This window comes from Diadema setosum, chromosome 8 (assembly GCF_964275005.1).
Source record: "Diadema setosum chromosome 8, eeDiaSeto1, whole genome shotgun sequence".
NCBI classification, from domain to species: Eukaryota; Metazoa; Echinodermata; class Echinoidea; order Diadematoida; family Diadematidae; genus Diadema; species Diadema setosum.
In genome coordinates this window covers 35,371,209-35,396,515 of record NC_092692.1, presented here as the reverse complement: position 1 = coordinate 35,396,515, position 25,307 = coordinate 35,371,209, and the positions used below count along the sequence as shown (strand labels likewise).

The 25,307-nt window shown below is 38.4% G+C and overlaps 2 protein-coding genes across 2 annotated transcripts; both read right to left on the bottom strand.

The window, feature by feature from the left end:
* Nucleotides 1-6,425: 6,425 nt before the first annotated feature.
* LOC140231987 (thiosulfate sulfurtransferase-like) lies at nt 6,426-8,486 on the bottom strand. Its single transcript, XM_072312138.1, has 2 exons — nt 7,675-8,486; nt 6,426-6,888 (listed from the first exon to the last, which is right to left on the bottom strand). The coding sequence occupies exons 1-2, from the start codon at nt 8,279-8,281 to the stop codon at nt 6,590-6,592; spliced, it is 906 nt and encodes a 301-aa protein (XP_072168239.1). The 5' UTR covers nt 8,282-8,486; the 3' UTR covers nt 6,426-6,589.
* A 9,800-nt stretch (nt 8,487-18,286) lies between these two features.
* LOC140231944 (3-mercaptopyruvate sulfurtransferase-like) lies at nt 18,287-21,127 on the bottom strand. Its single transcript, XM_072312091.1, has 2 exons — nt 20,519-21,127; nt 18,287-18,846 (listed from the first exon to the last, which is right to left on the bottom strand). The coding sequence occupies exons 1-2, from the start codon at nt 21,105-21,107 to the stop codon at nt 18,524-18,526; spliced, it is 912 nt and encodes a 303-aa protein (XP_072168192.1). The 5' UTR covers nt 21,108-21,127; the 3' UTR covers nt 18,287-18,523.
* Between the last annotated feature and the right edge of the window lie 4,180 nt (nt 21,128-25,307).

Sequence of the window (25,307 nt, the reverse complement as noted above, 5' to 3'; positions counted from 1 at the left end):
GAAAATCATGCATTATGGCGGAGGCATACCAGTCGCCAAAGCGACATTTCTAGTTCTGCTTTGTATCCGTGCCAGTCATAAATGGGCAACGTTCAGTGATCGCCATCGCTGCATCCATCACTCATTCAGTCGTAATAATGCACTAGTGTTAATCTTTCTTCACAACTGTACACATGCTACTGTGCAACAATTTCATAAAGACCGACACTGTTCAATGCATTAAACACACGTGTGCATGCGTACACACATACATGTACGTGTATAGATGTATACAACGATCCGATACAAGTACAAGTAGGCAATGCACACAAAGTTGGATGATCTGTCTATAGCGGCCACCTGTCTATAACGGCCACTTTTTCAGTCTCCCTTGGGTGGCCGCTATAGACAGGTTTGACTGTACTTAATTGCATTCGCGGATCAACGAAACTTCGAAATGATAAACATAATCCGTCTTACCTTTCAGCATTGACACGTGTTCGTTGAATAAAGAGTAAAGGTACAAAAGAATTTGCTGGGTTATTCCCTCATAGTTGTTAACTGTCACTTCCACTCCGACTTTTTGCTACACGCAACGAACATGTCGAAGTTCAATTTCCTTTGATGTTACCCAAGAGAATTACTGGATCTCTTATGAATTCCTTTATAGTTCAGAGGTCAATGTATTGTGCATACTGCATTACTAGTATGCTAGTCTGAAACGTGCGATGTAGTATGGGAGAAATACATTCAACCTTTCAAGGCCTTCCCCTGTGCATAGTTCGACAGTTTGTGATGAGCCCACGTGTTCAAAACCAGTGATTGTATCAGCTACTGGTCCATATACCAATACGGGAAATTAGATTGTTTCGATATAAATTACTTCTTTGTAATCAATTATTGATGATCCAGCCAGCCACGCAGGGACACCAATGCTCAACTACATCACCCCTAATTATACATGTGACGCGATCCGAGATTACTTTGCGTGCTGGTACCCTGTATAGAATTAGTGTCCAACTTCGATGCAAAATACAATTTATAGAGTCCCAACATGAAGATTTCCGTACTTTCCAAGATAGTTGGTAATGAGAATTAATTGTAGGGGGAAGAGCAAAGAACTTGAAGTAAACACCTCTAGCCAAAGCTGAAATGCAAGTCATATTCTGTTGAAGATGCTTGTAATTATAGATCAATCTTTATTAACCTACCTTTGAAATTACTTGAAATTATTGTTTACTTAAAACTGTTGCATGTTTTGAATATTCACAAAAATCGTATTTGATCATCAAGTTTGTTTTCGGCAAAAACACAGTACATCTTACGCAATTCTTACCTTCCTAGATAAAATCTCAAAAGCCATTGCCAAAGTTCATCTTACCTGGATGCCTTCCTGGACTTCTCCAGTGTCTTTGATACAATCGACCACAACATATACTTCAAAGAACAACAACAACAACAACAATAGATTATTCACTATGTTTTCTTAGGAAGGGCTTAAACGAGTGGTTCAGGAGTTACCTCACTCATCGCAAACAAATTACTGTTATTGGTTATAGATGTTATGCAAAATGTCAATTGCGGTGTACTAGTAGAAAGATAACTCATTTTCTTTGTTCTTTGTATCTACAGAATTCATCAAGTTTTCGTTCTCTCTTATCATTTGAAGATTCTAATGTGTTTCTCTCTAACTCCGATCCTGATATATTGATTGATACTTCATATATTGAACCGACAATATTAATTTAATGGATACGAGCCTATAAATCGTCTATGAATATTTAAACACTAAATGCATGCTTTTTAGTAACTCCCTGGAAAATGAATACCGAGAAATATTTAGTAGTTTCCTGGATGATACTGTATAGAAGAAGACCCGTCAATCAAATTCTTAGGTTTGATTTTTGATGGTAAACTCTCTTAGAGTCTACATATCGATTCTATCACGTTGCACTATTTCTTGAAATTTTGGTATCAAATGTGCCAAATAAAGTGAAATTATGCCTTTCTAAAAACGCTCTTTTAATGTTATATCAAACTTTGAAATCACGCTACTTAAACTATGGTATACTCGCCTGAGAAAGACATTTTCCTCATATATAAAGAGAACATTATCATCGCAAAAAGAGAAAAAAACAACCTCTTCGTATTATTTTGACTACACACAACATTGCTCAATTAGACCCTGGAATCTATACAACCCGGGCAGTTTTGATCAGGAGGCAGACGCGCTATACCGACTGAACCATATCATCGCCTTGGAGGGGGGGGGGGGGGGGGGGGGTTGGTGGGTATGAATACCCACAACATCGCTCAGTTAAAGGGACTGTACAGTACTGGTTGAGGTGGGGATTCAAGTTTTGAACATTCCTAAGTGAGATCATGAGAAACCTCTTATGAAATATGAAAGAGCATGTGATTTTAAGAAGGATTTAACGTTTATTCAAACGGCTGAGATATCCAAAAAAAAAAGTGATAAGAGGCGACAGGCCACGCCTTTTATTAGGATCTCTATGTTTCACCTTGTTTTTGGATATATTATCTCCGCCATTTCAAAACCGATTTTCATCAAATAAACTGTTGATTACCCCTTAGAATTGTATGCTCTTCGACATCGACATCATAGAGTGGTTTCTGAATATCTCACAAAACATTAAAAGCTAAATCCTCACTTCAACCAGAACTGTACACAACCTTTAAACTCTAATCGAATCCGGGTCCTTTTGATCTGGAGGCAGACGCGCTACACCGACTGAGCCAAATCAGTAAATCACTACATGACATACAAAAAGAGAAAAGAATAGGAAAAAAACTCAGAATTACAATAAGAATTATGCGACAGATGTGATGATATTGTAGGATTTGATAAAGCTGTGGTGGCGAGAAACTACTTCTTTGAAGCACAATCCCTACCCAGTGGTCATTTTGCCTTTGATAAAATACAAAGAACCTTCCGATGAACAGAATTACGGGTGATGTTCGTTATATTCTGAAGGTTCGACAGTCCGAATATCAAATAAGTTTTGTTTGTCCGGAAATGGAAAAATGTTCGGACTAACAACCTTATTTCGTTTTCGGATTAATGAATCTTCGGAATAAAGAATCTTATGTCATTTTCAGACTAAAGAACTTTAAGGATAGAGAGCTGGAGCTCAGAATTATAGAGGGCTCCCACTAAAATGTACATTAATCTTTGCTACAGTTCGATAATAGAATAATATCTATCTTAGTATAGATTGTAGGTTTGCAAAAATCAAGCAACGATAACTACTGAGGAGTAAATAATCTGCTGTTGCTAAATCATCTAAGTTGCTAAGTCGCTACGCCAAATTACCACCTTTACCATAATACGAGTAGAACAATCCACTTACAGTTGTGGGTGATTGAAATGGTTTGTATTCATATAATGTTGTGCTTATTATTGTAAATGATTTTGTTGGAAAAGAAAAATGAATGACATTAAAAGATGAAAGACAAGACATGAATATAATCAGTACTAGTTTGTGTATAGCAGAGTAATGGGAGAGTTGTGCATTCTTTTTATCCTGCATAGTTTTGCGCACCTTATTTTCCGTTATCAAAAAAGTTATGTTTATATGTTCTTGTCTTAAAATGAAATAAAAAAGTGCATTGAATTGAATTGAATTGATTTATGAATTGATGACGTCATCGCCTCTTCCAAGTTACATGTATTCTGTGAAAAAAATGAAACTATTGAGTGTTATAGATTTCTTGTATCATGCCCGACTTTGATGAATCTTGAATAACTCTGTTCATTTGATTTTTGTTTTTCAAAATTCAAAGTGAACAAGATACATGTGAAGAGTTTGTTCGCAAAAACCGATAAGTCCATTTTTGAAGATTTTGAAGTATGGTCTCTGTCATAAAGTACAAAATAATACCTTTTAAATGATATATTGGTCACTACATATAAGCATACATTTTTGAAGTTATGGTCAAAAGAAGCAAAAATTTTCTTATTATTCTCTCTATTTTTCTTGACCTTTAATCGCAAATATCTCCATTTGGCAAATATGGACTTATCGGTTTTTGCAAACAAACTTTTCATGTGTATACAGAATTGCTCACTCCTCTCGAACAAGGGAGGGAGGTGTATATCTGCAATGTACAGTCCTGATGGAAAGCGCCAACTACCGTCGACATTCGCTCGGCTTTCGTCGTCGTTCGCGAGGGACAAAAACATCTTGTCACTTTGTAAGAACTCAGAGGTCCTTAAAGAAAGACTACTGTTTTATCACTCAAATTTTTTTCGTTCTTTCTCATAAATATTCAAAAGAAATCGTTTCCAGCATACAAATGAGGTGTATTTTGTAGAGGAGTACTTACCCTTATCAGCCACATCTAATTACAGATTTTGACACGATCATTATATGGCTTATTATTTGTTAGATTTCTCTTTCCAGATTTATTTTAGTATCATTGGTACGAAAGTGATTAGGGTCAGACTTGTGCATTTTATTCGCTTGTGTGAGGCCTGTATGACTTCTTCATCTCCCCCAACATTTTGCAACTTTTCTTTTTTTTTCTTAAAGACAGTGTCGCTGAAAGCAAACGACAGATTTACGTTTACCATATAACTCATCAAAAATGGTTTAACAAAACAATAAAAAGGAGGTATCACACCTCCTTGACCTAGATAAGATGAAAGAAATTTTAAAACAATCATGTCACATACATCAATATGATATCTTTGTGTTCTTTTTTGTTTTGTTTTTGTCTTTAACTTACTGAAGTAAATCGGCAACAATGAAGTGGAATATAACTTGTTGAATTCCGAAATATTCTCAGCAAGTCTGACGACATTGTAACATTATTGCGTAATCTATGAGAGCGATTGTAATCGCTTGTTGCAGTTATTAAGGGGATTACTCGTTGGCACATATGTGTCAATGCCTAGACCTATCTTCAATGTCGTCACAATTGTGCGGCCATGACAACCAAGATGACTTCTTTCAAGTTCACCCCCGTAAAAGTCCGACGACTACTTTGATATGCTCGCGACCCGTTAAAGAAGTTACTGACAAATCAATGCGCTGTCGAACACTGGTGGCTACATTTATTCATTTATTTGATTCTGTTTCACTTCGTTGACTGAGCTTTATAATGATGTTTAAATGGATTGAGAACATCGAGTTATACAAAATGTTGACAATTATAAAAGTCACCGTTAAAATATCTGCGAAGTGCGAACAGCTGTCACCTATAGATATCAAATACATGTAGTTCGCTGATTCGTTAATCTAACAATTGTGTATTGCAACAATTTATTCTTTATCCTTACACAGAGATAACAGTGACTGTCAGATTTTCGAGTACTTGAAAGCAGTTATTTTTTCATAGCTTCACTTTTGCACTATGTGTTTTTTTTTTCTTTTAAGGCACTTTGCCTGAGTTTTAATAGTTCAGTTCCATAATCAATTACTGCCCACGAGGAGCATGCAAAATGCAAGTTTTGCTTTTCAGCTTGTCGCCTTCATTTCCAAAAATGCTAATTTTAATTCAGTATTTAATCAGAAAGGCCACAGTATTTTTTTTTTCTGTCAATACACGTTGTACTGATTTTGTGTTTTTACATGTACGTATTTGTTTTGTGTTGTTGGAAATGGAATAAAAAGAAATTTGATGAAACACTATATTAGTGGCACTGATGGCACTTTGTAGGAGCATGCAGCTCAGCTCTTGTTTTCATTTTCGTAACTAAATACACTGTCCAACGAAGCCTGGACACTGTAAACCATTGTAAAATCCGTCAGATTTTGCTCGAATTTTCACCGAATCGCGTATGTTTATAACCAGATCACTGTCATGAGTTCAAAGAAGATTCATTTAGGAATAACAGTACACTCTAAGAAAAGGTCCGACTTTGCATCTTTACACGTGTGACACACATTATCATAGCACCTTTACGGGTGCAACTTTGCACCTTTCAGGCGAGTGAGCACCTGTGCTCACTGGTATGAAAGGTGCACAGTTGCACCCGTATGAAAAATGCTACAATATTGTGTCACACGTAAAGGTGCACTTGGACCTATTTTTCTAAGAGACTACTCTCACAAGGTTTGCGTGGAAGAAAGTTCAATTCTTATCGGACTAATATTGCCAATAGTACAAAAAGTGACGATCGATTGTCAAGAATGTACCGATGTTGTCATTCTGAAGGATTAATAATGATCTACAATGTAGTCAAAATCATTGTCTACATGGTGTTTCAAAATGTGTTCTGCAATAAAATCACTTTTGAACATGGATTGTGACAGTTTAGACCCTTTCTGGCTTTCGTCAAGTCAAGTTATTCTTTCCAAAGACAAAGAAACATGATTTAATTGCACTATTAGGGCCTATATATATATATATATATATATATATATATATATATATATACATATATATATATATATATATATATATATATATATATAAATGATTCATTAATTATTCGATAAATCAAGACTGGCCACTTTGAGGTCAGTTGGTGTCGGAATCGTAATAAAAATGTTTACGAAATCATTTCTCCCGTAAAATATCACAATTTTCTTAGCAGTAGCAGCTGCGGCAGAAGACGAAGAAAACGTGTGAAAAAAATGTGGCATTAGGCCTGTTTAAGTTCGTAAAGTGTCATCGTGTTTTCGGGCGCTTTCTGCGAGTACTCGTCCCACGAGCCATCAAACACGGCCACGTCCTCCTTCCCCACCACGAAGGCGCTCAGGGCCAGGATGCAGGCGGTAATGCCGACGAAGCAAGTCGACGTCAGCGGCTTCGATAAATCGATGTGGTGCGACTCGAAGAGGGTCCGGAGGTCGTTTTGGGATTTGAACCTGCTCGAGCCTTCTCGGAGGACGTTTGGGAAGGGGATGTTGGTGGCGGTCTTGATGATACCGAGTTTGATACCTGGTGTGGAGGAGTGATAAGAAACAAAATTATGAGACAAGAGAAGAACCACATTCAGAGACTCCAACTCTCCCGGTTTCGACGGGAGATCTCCCGCCGAAAACCCATTTTTGCAAAATCTCCCGTTCTCCCGCTTGAGATTTAATTTCTCCCGCCCTGGCTCTGTGTCTCCCGTTGGAAAGGATTTTTTACTTATTGGCTCAGTATTGCTGTATGTTGATAAAATAAGCCTTAGATAGCACCAGAGAGCATCTAGAACCCTAGGAACTTCGCGCTTCGCACGCATCAACTTAGAGTCTCCCGTTTGCTAGGGGTTTCGGGCGGGAGAATCTCCAGATCAGAAGGTGCTTGGGGTTGGAGTCTCTGCACATTCTTTTACTTTTGAAGTGACTCAGTTTCAGAAATTGCCGAACTTCGCTGACAGTTATTTTTCATTACCTCTGCGAAGGAGTTTATGATTTTACCGGCGTGTGTCTGTGTGCTTATTTCATTCATTTCATTTCGTTTCATTAATATTTGTCTGTTAGCAATATTAGTCAAAACGTTTTATACAACATTGTGTTGAAATCTACAGGATAGGTCCCCCGTTGTGGTTAAAGGGACAGGTGACTAAATTTTGAGAGTGATCCCGATCATGTTCCGAATTCGGGATTTTTCAAATATGAGGGTGCGTTTCTGTGACGTCGGCGATTATGGCCGTGACGGCGTTTAGCCCAATCAAGAGTGCCTCTAGTTGAAAACTGCGATATTCGTAAGTACGTACGGTGATTAAGAATTAACGCGTACCTGGGTATGGGCTGGGATTCGTACCATCATACCACTCGACGGGGCGGCTGTCCATTAGCTGGAACTTCGGCTGGGACTGATTCTGCAAGACGTCTTCGTACGACTTGTACAAGTGGCCTCGCTTTGCCGCCAGCGGGAAGGTCATGGGCTTGGGGTCGGGTGTGGCCTTGTCCGTGACCGGTTGACCGTCGGCTAACCACTGCTGCAACCCTCCGTCGAGAACGGACACGGCGTCGTGTCCGTATAGGCGGAAAAGCCACCACACCCTTGGCGCCGTCATGATCTTGTAGAAAGGGTCGTTCTCGTACACGACCACATGGGTGTTTCCGTCCACGCCCCACATCTTGCCGGCAAACTCCGCAAAGTTCTCGGCAGAAGGAATGGTGAAGTAGTACCCCGACGTTTTATCGCGGCAAACGTTGCCATCGGCGTAGACGCTCCCGGGTATATGCTGCTTGCTGTACGCCTCTCGCCCCTCGTTCAACATCCCCAGCCATGTGGCATCCAGCACTCGTAGAGGGCGGCCTTCTGGCGTCGTCCCACTCTTCAGGGCGTCTGCCAACCACTTCACGCTCACCAAGGCGGGAACAGTATTTCCTGATGCCATTTTAGAATCTGAACACGTAAAAGAAAGATATTGAGCTGTTAGTTCGCATAAATTGAACCAGAGCAATTACAGTGACAGAGAACGTGCAACATGTCTCTTGCCGAGCCACTGCAGAACATTAAACCTTTACCATTGCAAGTCGTATCTAGACGCGCAACCTCCTGCACATGACCTAAAGCAGGTCTGCAGTCTCGGTCACAGTCATATTAATACTAACCAACTAATCAAGAAGATAAGCAAGTTATATTGATAGCTCTCAGGACGGTTATCACATCATTCAACTGCGAGATTAGTTCATACGGATGCGTAATTGATGAATATAGATGAGGAGTGTAGAGAACTCCTTAACTAAATGACAGTATATTCACCATTTTGAGCTTTAGATCACTTACTCTATCAATCAAAAAGATAAAAGTTCCTAATAAGAAGATGCACGAGTTCCCGTTCATGAAGCTCTCACTGAGAGGATCAATGTAGGAATGTGCACGCCACCATAACGTGGATATGTTCCATATAGAAATCATTTTGGACCTTTCGGGTGCATGACAAAACGTACGGTATATAATCATTATGGTAGCCTAATAAAATTGTCATGTCAATACATGCAAAAAGGGACATTTAGTGAAAATTTGTAAAGACTTCAAGTGGAAGACTGACAGGGTGGAGACTGCATGGATCACCTTTTTCGATTTAAATTTGGCCATACGTGGTTACGACTAGTGTCGCAGGTCTATAAAAATGGGAAACTTACAGTACAAGTCCTAGCTCTTTTTATGTCACGTCGAACCGACTTTCATGAACCTTAATAAGTATGTTCGTCTGGTGTGATTCCGTCCAGGGAGGATTTCACCTCCCTGCTCCGGCTTAAGAGGTAATCCTCATTCGCAATTTAAAGGGGACTCAAACGGATCGACGTTAGCTCATAATATAGCACAACGGACCCTTTGTAGGGACCTAGCTAGTACTATACCATGAATCATATCAGCGCACGCATACATAATATTATTCACAAAAAATCCAACAACAAACAAACCAAAAAAAAAAAAAAACACAAACAAACAAACAATTTGCCCAACCAACTACAGTAGCTTACAGCAACTCATATCTTGTGTTTGCCTATAAAGATAGGCAATACAGCCCCTCCATCCCCCCAAAAGCAACAAATCGTGCACGAGATCAGAGGTCAAGATTTCTCAACAAGTCTATTTCCAGTGGTTGCCGAATAGAAGAGATTTGAAATGGTAGCTACAAATATAAGTTCATGTATAAATTGCAAGGACGGTGTATAGTTGGCGATCGAACTTTTCATGAGGCTTGTACACAGATGAATGACGTCGGGTCAGGAGTACTGCGATGACATGAATTTATCCGTTTTACGCTTGGCGCGTTTCTGTGTGTATACACTGGTATAGAACAGTTTTATGAAGCATACGATGACTCCTAATACATCGTTTTGATACTAATTCAAATTCAATGGCAACTTTGAAACAAAAAGAAAAACACAAGTAAAGGGCCTACAGTAACAATGATGCATGTGAACTGGATTCAACGTCTGAAAAGTATTCCATCAATACTATATAGGCCCTAATTGAATGTTGAATACAGAAGTTTACTATAATGAAATTATCATGTATTCAACGTTTGGTCTTTTCACTTAGAACATTCATAATGCATTTCATTTCTGGAAATCCCAAATCATCGTTGTGAACGGCGAAAACCCCGCGGCCTGCAATGGCTTAAGCTTTCGATGGAGAAGGATGACCTTGGAATTAGGAGGTAAGATGCAAGTTGAAAATGCTATTCGGCCGAGTCACCAATGATGAATTGAAAACTTCATCTGTGTATAAATCTAAACACACATGAGGAAGACTAAAAATAGATATTACAAAACACTGCTTTTAATAGATTACATGCTTTTGTCATTCTGCCGATTAACAGTTAATTAGCATGTCTTCATAATTATGAGAAGGTAGATGATCAAACTTCTGTTCACAATTAAAGATCAGGGGCCGGGGAGCGTTTCCCCTGTAGATCGGAACTTTTAATTGATAACATAATGAACGCACGATTATCATACAAGGAATACGTCGGGCCTTCAGCGCGATTCGAATGCAGCTGTGAGAATTTATGACTTTTGTACATCGGATTCGTATTTTATTCTTTTTTCTTCAAAACAACAACGACGACGACGACAACAACACCACCAACAACAATAACAACCTAGTCTAAAAAGATACGATCACCATACATTCAGGCTGCATGTTGATATTTAAAATCTAACTTCTACAACAACAACAGCAACAACATCAATAACAACAGAAACAGAAACAGAAACAACAACAACAACAACAACAACAACAACAACAACAACAACAACAACAACCTAGACTTAAAAGATACGATCACATGCATATATACATTCGGGCTGCATGTTGATATTTAACATCTAACATCTCTTTTTGTGACAATAAAAACTCAGAAGTCAGAATTCATGAGACTATCTATATCTTCACTATGACATATCAGGTCATACATAGGTCTACCGGTACACCTGCATAGAATTTAGGTTTGTCACGGAGGCAAGAATTCGTGTGACCTGGCCGCACATTGATATACGTACTGTATGCACTAGTGCATACTACAGTACAAACACGAGACAATTAAGAAGGCTTATTGTGCTGCAACATTATTCAGAGATTGTAAAATCTGCTGCTATCAGTTTTTGTTCATACTTACCGACGCAGTCCTATACGAAGTAACGCAACAGTGACGACTGTCATTGACAAAAATACAGTCGAGCGTTTCTGCTTCACTAACAGACTAGAAGCGACGAGTTGGTTCAATATTTTCGGAACCGGGTGTGGAATATCATATTATGTAGACAGCAAGCCGAACTATAGTGTCCGAAGTTCACGTTTTGTCGTAAGCCTGGGATCATAATCTATACTGCAGCTTATCATACTGTTTGGATTGCTATAAGGTTCTGCCAGTTTCTATACTGATTGTGTTTTGATTGTGGGAGTGGTGACTGGCGAGGGTGAATAGGCATTGTTTGTCTGGAGTCGGTTCACGACCCTAGTTAGCTCCAGATATGCCCCAACCGTGTCATGGGGCAATATACTAGTAGCAGATGGTATACAGACAATGAGATAGTGTTTGGTGATACCTCCTTGTTCATTTAAGAATTATAAATGACATAAAAAGTTTTACAAAAGTGATCATGAAGTTACCGGAAATCCTTTAATGAGTCCATATAAGCATATCGAATTCTTTTCAAGTTTGTAAACATCTGTTTACCACTTACATAGTGGTTGTTGGTTTTCATTTTGAATCATTGTAATGATGTCTGCATTTTCGCTGTGTGTATGCTTTGTTATTCGATGTAAAACATGGCCTTGCTGACACACGGCTATCCAGCTGAAAGCAGGCTTTTAACCCGTGTATAAATAAGATAAACTCATCTCAATTCAAGACCAGTCTGACTCAAACGCGACATCGACTCGCAAACACATTGACGGCTATTGGATGATAACTTATTCTAGTGATTATGGATGGGAAATGGAACTTACAGGAATATAGGAAGACATACTTGTTCAGATTTTAGCGGGCTATAAACTCTAACACTAATAGATATAGAGTTTTTAGTGGATATCTCAGTTCTCTTTTCCCCCTCTAAACATAACTTTGTATTTTCCGGTATGTATACATAATTTATCTTTATTTATTTATTGACTATCATTTATTTTTCGTAATTGTAATGTATAATATGCTTATAATAGAATTCCTGAATTACTTTGTGTTATGTTTTGTTGAAAGAAAAAAGAGAATGAAAATAAATGAATTGAATTGGATAGAAAGAAGTAAAGAGAGAGGGAGCCAGGTAAAGACCAGTGAGTGTTTGTGAGTGTATGCGTGGTTGTTCGCTGCTGTGTATAACAAAACAAGTGAAGAACCTTTTGCAAAAATCACATATGAAAACTAATTAAAGGATTGGGAGTGAACTGTACTCTATGGAAATGTTACCCCCTTGTTTTACGGAGATTCAAAAGGTGAACCTATTCGATGCAGAAGCACAGTCAACAGGTGTGTTTTCCCCCGCATAGTGTACTTTCCCTGCCTATCGGAAGTGCCAACTTAAGGCAAAAAGATGATTTTGTAAAAAAAAAAGACTGAATCTGCGTGTTTCGTCAGTTTACAAAGGTTTCTAGTTAAAAGAGTATTATTCGGGGGCCGCTGAACCGATAAACGGCCCATGTTATTTGATATCTAACAAGGTTAAGGAGACATTCCTTGAAAAGATAGGATTTTTCAACTGAGATTTTTTTTTTCTTTTGGAAAATTTGTTTATCAAAGTCAACCTGAAAAAATAGTGATCATATGCAGCACGATAATCTCACATTTTTTTGACCGTCTGAGGTTTGTTGTTTCATTTTTAGAGTTTCATTACATCGCAAAACATAATGTGGCTTATACACATAGATAACGTTATAATCATGTAGGCCTGTGTTCCCCTGTACATTACAAACAAAAGCATAAAACAATGGAAAACCACAAAGCATGTTATATACAGACTCGTTCATCCCCTTTTTGGCTCAAAATAATTATGTAATCTGCTGCACTTCCCTTAATACTGGGTTTCATACAATGTATCAATAGACACACAGACACACACACATACACACACACACACACACATACACAAAGTATCTCTTACTCACACACATTATCATGCACGCACCAGCTCAAATATACATGATTTCTTTAAAAAACATGCATAGCCGTGCGAACCGCTAAATCAACTTTGGATTTGTAACAATGAATCAATAAAGAATTATCACTTGGTATTTTATCAATGTGCAGAAGAATGACGCTATAAATAGACATGACTAAACACTGCATTTAAAGTTCACATACTTTTGATGTGTCATTTAATTTCTTCAAGGCATTTGCTTTTTGAAAAAATATTGCTATAACAGCACACCGCAATTATACATGAATGGCAAACAACACAACATCATCGTTCTACTACTGCAGTTGTTACCACATATACAAGCTAAAATGTCTGTGCAGTCATTAGTTTGCTATTGAGCCAGAGTTGCTCCAGAGTTATGCATGAAATTATGAGCTTTTCTTATTTGAAAATGCAGAAATCAAATCGAATCAAATCAGACAAATTTGCATACACATAACATAATGCATTCCATCGGGACTTTAGAGTGACATCATAGAAAGGAAGTCGAAATGAAAGCTTGTCTTTGACCTATTAGTGCAAGTTGAAATGCTGTCCCTTGAATTGCGTCACGATTAGATAAAACAGTGTGTAGTAACATCTGCTGCAAAATATACATACAATAACCTTGATATAATGACGACCTATAACACTATGACAATTATTTTGATGTATCAGGTTCTTCACAATATCAGGGAAAGAAATATAAAGATTTGGAACCTTGCAAAACCTCTTTATAATGAAATTCCTACATGTATATGTATAGGGAAAGACACATTTCAACATGACAATGAGGTTATTATGGATATGTTTATAAAGAAAAACCATGGACGGTCTGCCAAAGTATTTTCCATTTTTACATCTGTTATAGTCAAACATCTCAGGTAGAATGGCCGTCTGATGTAGCTGCTGATAGTACATTGTTTTCTGCTGAGGTTACCAGCGGTGTGTGGAATAAAGGCAAACACTCTTTATAAAGACAAAGTGAGATACATTGTATTTAGAACAGTTTGCAATTAATCATGTGAACCAATACTGCCATCTTCAGCATTTTGGAAGATGTGAAGTCAATGGGTGAAGACTTCATATTTTTTTCAGCTACTTTTTCTTGCTGATGATTTCATCAAGGTTGCAAAGTGTTGCATGACCATCAGTGACTGTTGGTTATACAGGGGAACGTTGTAATGAGAACCTAAAAACCACAACAACTACCTTAATACATTTAGTATATAAGATTTCTCACTATGTCAGGGTATAAAAACAAAGAAAAAATATACATAAAAGAGTTGGGAGCTGCAAAATTGTCTTGTCATTCATAGAGGGTTTGGTTAAATCTGACATCTTTGTAACAAGGTTCCAATGCATGATTTGCCCCATCCTCCTACTGAACCAGTGCTATCACAGCTTTAAGACTAGAGAAAATTCACCTGCTGGAGAAAGGTGCAAATAATGATGTACCGGTACATGTACCCAGAGTTAATGCATAGTATGTATTTGTTAGGTAACACAGAGTATAAAGCAACATTAGGCCCGTCATTCAACAATATTAATGGCTTTGTTATTTTCATCACAGTTAGTCTTCGTTACACATCCTTGAACAAGCACACTTTTCTTCACAAGATTTGCAAATAATGCATTCTACAGATAGGAAATTACTTCAGCATGTACAATGTACTTCAAAATCACTTCATTCAACTTGAGAGATAAGGAAACAAAATGAAATGACAGTGAGTTTTGTGTAAGAGGCAGATAATGCTTCATTAGTACTTTCAGACACTGAGACATAGAATAAGAAAATTGTAAAAGAAAAAACAAACTCCAACATTCCCAACAAATCTTGATAATCTTTACATTCCAACTACGATAAAATGTTTGCTTATGAGTACAATATATTGTAATTTTGCAACCACATGTAGTATTTTTTTTTTTTTGATATCAAATATCTGTACACATTTCTTTTTCTTCAAAAGGCAGTTTGTAATATATGTCTTGGCTTCTCTCTTCAGAAAGTATAATAACTTCAAAACTTAATCTCATATGATCTATGATCCTTATGAATATCATTTTTAATCAGTTTTAATGCCATGGGCAAAATTCTCTGCTATATTCTTGTATTCTCTTTGACACAATCCCACATTCAGGAAGCTTTTCATATTGGAAGACATACAGTGCATACAAAACAATACGTGAGGACATACCGATTTTGATATAACACTCATTTTCCATAGATACAGTGTACCTGCCCGAGTATACCCGGGATTCATCCTCAATGGGTTAAATATGCATTCTATTTTCAATTTCTAAAGAGCATCTTGCATATATGTTTGCAAGTTACTCAAACAGATTCATCTGTGATCTCCTGCATGCCTTTTAGACAGATTGTAGAGCCTTAAACCAAAAATACGGTACCAATCTTCCCTTTGCCATTTACAAATTATCAGAAAACTGCAGCTGATAATGTTAATAAATATCCACATATAAAGAAAGTCTTGAATCTGAATGGGAAAGTCCCCACAAAAGGTTACTGTACTATAAAAGGATCTGTGAGCCACCAAACAAATTTTTAGATTAAATCAATACATTCAGCCAATTTTCTCTAGTGATTTAGTCACAGAAAGTCTGCATCTAACTCAAAGAAGCAGAGGTGGGTACAATCCACAGTTTTTGTGGTATGATTCTCTGAGACTTTTCCTGTATATATATTATCCCAAACATCAGCTGAAAGTACTGTATAACAGTATATACATATATTGCCTTTCTAGGGGTGCAATATACAGTTGTAACACCTGATATCCCCGCAGGAGTTATATTTTCTCAAAGTGTGCAGTGCTGTGGGGAAAATGTTGTCTCTATGGGAAAATATAACTCCCCAGAGACTGTAAAGTGATATCATTTCAATGATTCACAAGGCAATATTTTACATGGTCCACATGAATACACATTATTTAATTGTAGCCCCATCCACAACAATTCAAAGTCCAGAATCATATCAATTACCTAATGTGTAGTCACTGCTAACAATATAACAATTTTGATTCTCGCTGCATTAGTCAGGTGACTGCATTATGACCAATCAACAACCAGTATTTATGTAGACCATTATTTAATACTTGTATGCCATATATTTCAGTGTGTGTGTGTGTGTTTTTTTTTTTTTTTTTTTTTTGGTCTTTGTGAGTCACCTGATACAAAGTGTAGTTGCAAAGTAAACATGGCAAAATATTGTCTCCCAAAACAAAATGCAATGTACATCTTCTACTCTGTAGGAAACTGCTAACTTTGCTCTCTGGTAAAGGGATAATACATGTACTTATTCTCATTCAATTGCTTCGGGTCTGGGTTGCAAATTTGACCACTTGCGAAAAATTTCTCACAAATCCCGATTCACATATCATATCATATCTTGCATATCAAAAGGCATATCTATTACAGTTGCTGAACCCCAGCTCATGGCCGGTACCAAACTACAGGAAGACAGGAAGAAACACAAAATTTATTGGTTTACCCATTGCAGTGACAATAGTGCAAATATTTGACAATAGTGCAAAAAATTCTATTTGCCATTGTTCACACATGGCAAAAGAAAAATGCAACCCCTGGAGTGCTCTGGTGTGCACATGTGTTGTACACGTGTAAGATTGTGTGTGTGTGTGTGTGTGTGTGTGTGTGTGTGTGTGTACTGTTCTATATACACTGCATAAAAGGCAAATTATCATGATGGTTTCAGAAAATCAAGGACTTAATTTGCAATACGCAGCGGATTGCGAGAGTTGACTATTTGTGTGTGTGTGTGTGTCCATATACAAGATTTCATGGTTTTTGCGTCACATTTCAAAAATTGCTTTTGAGAAACCATCAACTTCAGGCATGTATGAATGGGATTACCGTATTTACCTACTTCAGGACATTGCACAATTTAAAGTCTGGACTTGAACTTGAACAGTTGGCAGTAAAATCACTTGTGACCGATATATATGTACTTCCAGATTTAGGTTCACTTTGCACATTGAAACTGTCATAAATCAAAGTCTTCCTGCAATAGTGTTACCATATTGTTTCATACAGCTGTTCGTAAAGTTACGCATAACTTTATGAACGACTGGAATATGAAGTGCCAATATGTGTGCCCATTTTTTTCCCCCTTACGTTTTAACTGTTTGTCAATATTTCATCTACTAGTACATTGGGGCAAAATTACACTTTCAACTAAAAACATGCTTTAACATAATGTACAGATAATCATTATAATCTGCAAATTTCAAATTTAGCTATAGAAATCAACAATAATTAGGACACCTACTCGGCTTGCCATAATTCAGACGGGTGTAAAGTCGTGCATAACGTAACTTTACAAACAGCTTTATGAAACAGGGCCCAGGTTGTCTTTTCTGCAGTAGATCACACAAGGAAACTGAAATCTGGGTCTTCCTCACTAATTGCACAAATGTCAAGCTGGACTCATAAAAATAAGACATCATCACAAATGGGTCCCTTTCATTCAATTTCTTTAAAAATCTTGCATAACTTGTCTGACGCAGTGCAAAATATTATTTGAAAAATCAGTGGTACATTATGTACGTAGAGCGTATTTTTACGGGAGACATCCCCACTGATTCACTACATGCACTTATTGGATCAGCCTTCACAATACTATTCAGATCCTGACAAACTTCACTCCACATCCCCAAAGAGTTGCACTTGGAAAAATTGAACAAAAAATAAATAACATCCTACTACCTAGGCATCTACACAGTTACAAAGCAGGTGGGCATCTACTCCCTGGAGTATTCACAGATCAAAATACCACCCTGGTGTCACACTAGCCCAAAACATACATTTGTATATATGTGAAAAAAAATAAAATTAGATCCTAAACAGAGTACTGTATACACTATATATCTCGCGTGGGTTTTATTTTCGCGAATTTTGCGAGTCGGGAGCTATTCGCGAAATTAGCAACACGCGAAAATATTACCTTCCAAAATGAATCCCTTGCCTTGACGATATGATCATTTTACGGCTTACCGAACAGACCATACTGGCTAAGCTTGTTTACGTACATATAGCATGTCCACGTCTAACTACTAGAATCTCTAGTATACACAGCCCAGTCGCTGTGGTAGCATTCGTTGCTAGTAAGTTGAAAATTCACACTTTCTTTGCCACTTCATATTTTCTCTGGTCCCCCAATCGCGAACTTAACCACTCATGAAAATGTGTGACATCGGCAATTCGCAAAAATTTATGCACGCGAAAATTATAGCGTATACAGTACATTGTAGCTTGAAACAAAGACAACATGGTGACTTTCCTCACATTAGACTGAAACCTTGATATTGATAATATTGTTCACATTATTCACCTTCAAACACAAAATACAAGAAGAACAAAATAGATTTTGACGATGAACACCTTGACACACTTCCACATCCTTCTCCACTCATTACCAGTTGTAGAGTTTGATGCGATACTTCTCTAGATTAATGCAAAATAGACATGAACATTTTCTCAGTTCAGCCAGCACTGGCCTCTTCTGGGTTGCAGACCACCATCTGGTCGGGCGTGGCACGCTGCGCATATTCCTCCCACGATCCATCGTACATCGCCACGTTCTTCTTGCCCACCTCAAACGCCGCCAGGGTCTGGATGCAGGCCGTGATGCCCGAGCCGCAGGAGGCGGTTAAGGGTTGGGAGAGGTCGATGCCCCGGGAGGTGAAGATCTCCTGGAGCTCGGCGGGCGACTTCATGAGGCGGGGCGACTGCTCGGCATCCTTGCTGTTGAGGAGTGAGGAGAACGGGACGTTGATGGACCTGGGCATGTGGCCCCTGCATAGACCTGCAGATGATGGACAGGAAGACACACGTTTAAGGAATCATCTAACCCCCTAAACTCTTCACCTTTTACACTTTAGGTGGCTTGTAATCTCAAAAGAAAAGAGAAAACAGACACATCATATCAACTGATTGAAAACAGAGACATGAAGTCATATTCAGCGCTTGAAATACCCATCAACCATCGACAATTTGCCGCCATGCCCATCCCACTGGCCTGAATGCCCCTTTCAAAATTAAACCATTCAGGGCCACATTATTTTGTAGTCACTTGTGCTCCTTTGAGTGGATTTGTGCCGCCTCAAAAAAAGTGGCCCTGACCAAAATTTGATGAAATTCGAGGATTGCATATTGATTGACGATGGTCTCCTCCACTTTAATCTAAAAATACAATATCTGTCCTTAATACGCATGGTTATTTTAATCATATTCCTTTAAGTATTTTTATCATATTCTACATTGTATGAGAACAGTATTTTTTAATTTGTTGTATGATTCTTTTGAACAAGTGGAGAAATAAAATGAACTGAAACTGAATTAACATGAACAGCTTTACTGAATCCAAACAATTTACAATGAAATGAATCTATCCTTTTCATGGAAGTTGATCTTACTTTGCTTAAAGGACACGAAAAAGTGATTCCATTCTTAAGTGCCTTTTTTCTGCTTAGAAATAATTGGCATTACATCTGACAATATGAAATCAAGATCATGGTAATCATGGACTTTGTAATCAATCAATAGGCCAGCTTGTTAATAACTGATCATGATTGTTTTCTTTTTGTTGCATCAAAAAGAAGCATCCCTTCCAATCCCTTTGAAATTGCCTATAGTGGTCCAACATGCCATGATGGGAATTAGTAGCATCTGTCCTGGTGGAGAAAAGCCAAAAGATGTACAATGTAGATTGTCTGTTAAACATGAGGTTTGACTTGAAGGGTGTGTACAGTTCTGGTTGAGGTGAGGATTTTGCTTTTAACGTTTTGCGGATATTCAGAAACCACTCTATGAGATGTCACAGAGCATGCAATTCTAAGGGGTATCAAAAGTTTATTTGATGAAAATCGGTTTTTAAGTGGCTGAGATATCCAAAAACAAGGTGAAACAAAGAGATCCTAATAAAAGGCATGGCCTATCACCTTTTATTATTATCACTTTTTTTGATATCTCAGCCATTTGTAAACCAATTTTTGTCAAATAAACTTTGAATCCTTCTTAAAATTACATGCTATTTCATATTTCACAAGAGGTTTCTCATTATATCACTTAGGAATGTTATAAACCTGAATTCCCACCTCAACCAGTACTGTACAGTCCGTTTGATAACCTCAGCTAATACTGCCATTTAAAAGCTTTACGAAAACAGCATAGTACTCTGTGCTGCAAAGAAAGATAATTCTGAGAGAAAGCGGCAAAAGTGGTTAAAACATTGATGAAACTTTGTACAAACCATGACAAACACAAAAATAATCATTACCACTAAAATAACTGAACACGTTGTCTTCCACCCATCTAACATTTGCATTCATGTACATGTTTGTACCCCCTTTAAAATGTTTCTCCAATGCAAAATGACTTTAATATTATGTTAACTAGTCTTGTACCAAAAAAAAAAAAAGAAAAAATCCCCACAAAAAACAAAAAACAAGTTGAGTACATAAGGTAAGAAATTGTACCTTCTCGTGGTTCAGGAGCCTCTCCCTTAAACCGTGCTGCTGATCTTGCATCCATAACTTGAAACTTATTCTTTTCCAGGTTGCCAGTCATGTCCTCAAATCTCTTGAACAGGTGGGGCTGAAGTACCGCATTGAATGTCTTCTTTTCCACATCCCTTGGTGCCTTTGAGCTTGCCACTGGATGGCCTTCCTTGATCCACTGCGGGAGGCCACCATTCAGAACGGAGACATGGTTGTGACCAAACACACGGAACAGCCACCAAACACGTGGTGCCGAGAAGACACCAAAGTCTGCATGGTTGTCGTAGACCACGACATGGGTTTCGTTGCAGATGCCCAAGTTTCCGACGTAGTTGGCGAAAAAGTCCGGAGTGGGGAGGGTGTGGGAGTACGGCGACTGGGGGAGTGTGCAGGCATCGATGTCGAAAAACTCAGCGCCGGGTATGTGCTCTTTGGTGTACTCTGCGTGGGAGTTGATATCACTGCCAGGCATGTACCACCTTGCATCAAGGACCTTGAGATGCTGGGCACTAGGGGACAGGATTCGGGACAGCCAGCCGCAGCTGACTAGGGCACCAACTCGCTGCATCGTAACTGCGGTTTACTCCTGTGAGTAGACACAAACAAAATCAACATGAATCAAATTGTGATCTGTTCTATGCGGCCACTTAAGCAGCAAATGAGTGCTTGTACATGTAGGCAAGCAACAAGGAACTGCCAGTCTAAAGTCCCCTCTGAAGCATGTAAATTTGAATTCATTCAAGTAGTAAAGAAATAACTTGACTTGTAATCAGTTAAACAAAACTTATGGTGTATCATGGACCCTGATATTTGATCAATTGTAAACTGTTCAGTTTTATGGTGGGCATGTGTAACATAACCACATGATACCACAAGCTAAGCACAGTGCTCTGTAAGCCTATCTCTGTGCTGACTAGAGCATACCTGCCAACATTTCAAGATGAAATACTGTATCTTACTTGTGGATTGCAAAAATCTTATTTTATATGCAAACTGAAGTTAAAAATTTTACTTTTGGTCAAATCTTCAGAACATACACATGAAAGGTACATCTAAATATTTTTTAAAAATCTGATTTCTCTGACAGAAAATCTGATTTTGCTATTTTTAACGTAAAAAATCTTACTGAATCTGATAAAATCTTACTAGTTGGCAAGTATGCTAGAGATTTCATCATTTATAAGATTTGGAATGCTGGTTATATCAACTGTGAAATCATACTACCAACTTACGATGTATGGTGGCTTCATGACTTTCAATCACGATCAACCAAACCAGTCATTCTTTTACCAAACTGTCAGAAATGTACAACTGGACTTCAACGCTTTATTCCAGTGTCTTGGTGATATTACATTTTCGTACATTGAAAGACTGCGATTTAGAGAATTTTCATAAAAACACTATTGTTGGACCTGAATTACACTGTAAGTTGTGGAAAATGGTTGACAAACCACTGCATCGCCAATGATCCGTGGTGGGGAGGCGCCTTTGCAAAATTAAAGGGGTGCACACCCCCCATTTTTTCTTTTTATTTCTTTTGTTTTAACCAAAAAGTAAAGAGGGGGCACGCGCCCGGTGCGTCCCCCTCTGGATCCGCCACTGTGTAAGGTCTTGTAAGGAAGTGTTCTTTTCAAAGGGCAATATAATGCATTCTTTCTTTCTTTTGTAAATTTCTCTAATAAATAGCTTAAACATCCCACACACTGGATGCAGCAGGTGGCCCTGAGAGAGTGACATATTTGAACAGCAGAATATCCAATCACAGTGATGCACATGACATCCACAATACTGCATACCATTCAATAATTCTTTACACCACCATTATTCATGTGCAATGGTATGCAGAACTTGCAATTATCATACAAAAACTTCTGCCAGTAAACAACAATATACACTGTATGATTAATATTTCACAAAAATGTATTTAAAAAATCCATCTGTTATTCTTTGAAACTAGGAGCATATTCTCGAATGATATGGGGTTAGTTTTGTCACGAAACAAACAAACAAACAGAACATTGAGATGTATTATTGTAAAATTTCATATGTAATGTTGGGGGACATTATTCTTCAACCATGGAAATTTTGTTTAGATGTTTACAAGAGGTATATATCACCTTTAACTATGCACTTTGTTTTGTAGTAATGATTCCTGTAACATTTTTTTGTTAAAGGCAACTACTAACTGTTCACAGTGAACAGGTACCACAGCGCGTCCAGTGTGCAATTTATGCTGGAAGAGCCGTTCCTCCGTTCAGCAATGTAGACTTAATCAACAGCCTCACAGTGATGTACAAACTATACAATCACTGCATACACTTCCCAACCCAGCCTGATATCACTGCGGTTGCTGCAACCGTGTGAGCTCTCCATCAATGCGCAAGGATGTCATACCAGGATCCAGAACAGAACACCACAAAATGTCTTCCTTCCTTAATAGAACCCTAAGAACGTGGAATAAGCAGTGTAACTGCACTACCCCTGGAAACCTTCCGACATCCACTAACGGAAGGCAGTGGTTGATGTATGCCCCTAGACTGTATTAACCCGTTGAGGACAAGTCCCGAGTATACTCAGGCAGGTGTCTAATGGGAAATACGTGTTGTGGCAAAATCAGCCCGTCCTCATAATGGGTTAAATACATCGTTGTACTCGCGCTGTGTGATACCCTGCACCATGCACCTCAACCACTGTGTTTCACACATACACACATCCAAAGTTTGCAAGAATCTTCAAGATTAAAGGAGGCAGACTGAACCAGAATTAAAAAAAAAAAGGAGAAGAAGAAGAAGAAAAAAAAAAAGAAGAAGGACTTATGAAGTTTTGTTTTTTGGCTTTTCACGTTTCCATCTATTCCAACCAAGGGACTATGCAGCAGTGCAATACAATACATGTCAATTTGTAATGATTCATAGTACCCAGATCATCACTTATGGGAGTTATGTGGCCATGAGTATCTACAATGCCATTATATTTCATATTTTTTATCTACTATTTTTCTTTAGATTACTTAGCCTTTTGCAAAGGCGGCTCGCTATAGACTCGCATACGGCGGGCGGTGGACTCGCGTGCACACAGCGATTGGGGCCGCGCGCTGTGTGTGCGTGTGCTGAAATTATAGCGAGCTGCCTTTGCAAAAGGCTAAAGATTATACTTGGAAACTCCTACAAAAAAAAAAAAACACACCAAAAAACGACAACAACAAAAAAATAACAAAAAAACTTTCCCAACCAAGACTCTGCCAGTGATATCATCTGTCAATTTCACTGGCAAATAAACTACTGGAATACAACACTTCCTAGACCAAGCATACTGTAACTAAATTTGCATTTAATTTCCCTGCAATGTCATTTGTTAATCACATTGGGAACAAACCCCAGAGCGCTCCCTTTGTACAGTAGTAAACTGTCATGTTCGCGCTGGTCGTAACTCCGGGGCACTCCTTGATCGGCGTTTGGGCTGTGTTTCGCAGTTAGGCTGGTCGCAGCTTAATTGGGAACATGGAAACACGCAAGGAGTTCTGAATCATTTGTGTCTTCCTATCTGTGAGGGAGAGCCAGATCCAGTTTGGTGTACGATAGGGTCTACTTCATATTGTTTTAATATTTTTGAGTTGCAGCATCAAACATACATTCAAAGGAAATAAGACTGTTGAACATTGTGATTTTTGTCTTCTTGAACCTTCTTGGATTACCAACATGTCCATGATGTGATGTGAAACTGTACAACCCAGTCAGTCACTGTATAAAAAACGCGAGTCGTGTTTTTACAGTGACTGGGCTGTGTAATAACAGTTAGTCCTTTGTCTTTTTGCGTATGTGATGTATTAACAGAAATAAATGGTCCAATGGATCACTACATTCATGAACTGCCAGCATTTGGCATCATCTCATCTGCAAACATCACACACTGCAACTGGTTACATTCAACATTATCTGATATGACTGATTATCATTCACAAATCGAGTACAAACAGACCTAGTTTACAGTTTTTAGTTTGCGAAGCGGCAAAGGATCTTGTGTATGTACCTGAACAAGATCTTGTTATTAAATGGAAGGTAGGTAATATAAGACTCTAGTCTCAGAGTCTCACCTCAGAGTTGTGTGACTAGACGAGTCAACCAGCAAGGTAAACCCCGGGGCGCTCCTTGTACACAGATTCGCGTTCGGCGTTCGGGCTGGTTGCAGTTACCAGCAAGGCAGGGCCAAGGCAGCTCAAGAAATAATTAGAATTCTATAGAACGTCTAACGTTAGAGCTAGGGTACACTACAAAATAATTTGCATATAACTGTACTGTAGCTGTAGCGGAGCTTCACGCCCTATCTGGATGGCCTATCTGGATACTAGTATTGTTTGGAAAAGATTACAAGGCTTCCTACAACTCGGAATCTTCCGATCACCAGACGGGTAACGGTCGACAGTACACTCTCGATCTCTTGCACTAAATACAGTCTAGTGTCGTCATATATTGTACTGCCACAGAATTACTGCACTGATGTAAACACACACGTACACCACCACGGTACGAAACGCCTCTCTAGCTCTTCACGCATACACACCTCACTGTCTCGATGTAGGGAATATCCCTATGGGTAATATAAGTATGGTAAGCCTTATAATGAAATATTATTACCTCCGCCAAGGGAGGAGGTTTATGTTTTCTTCGGCGTTGGTTTGTTGGTTTGTTTGTCCGTGTGCAAAAAGCTCAAAAAATTGCAAACGGATTTGGATGAAACTTACAGGAAAGGTTGGGAATGGCACAAGCAA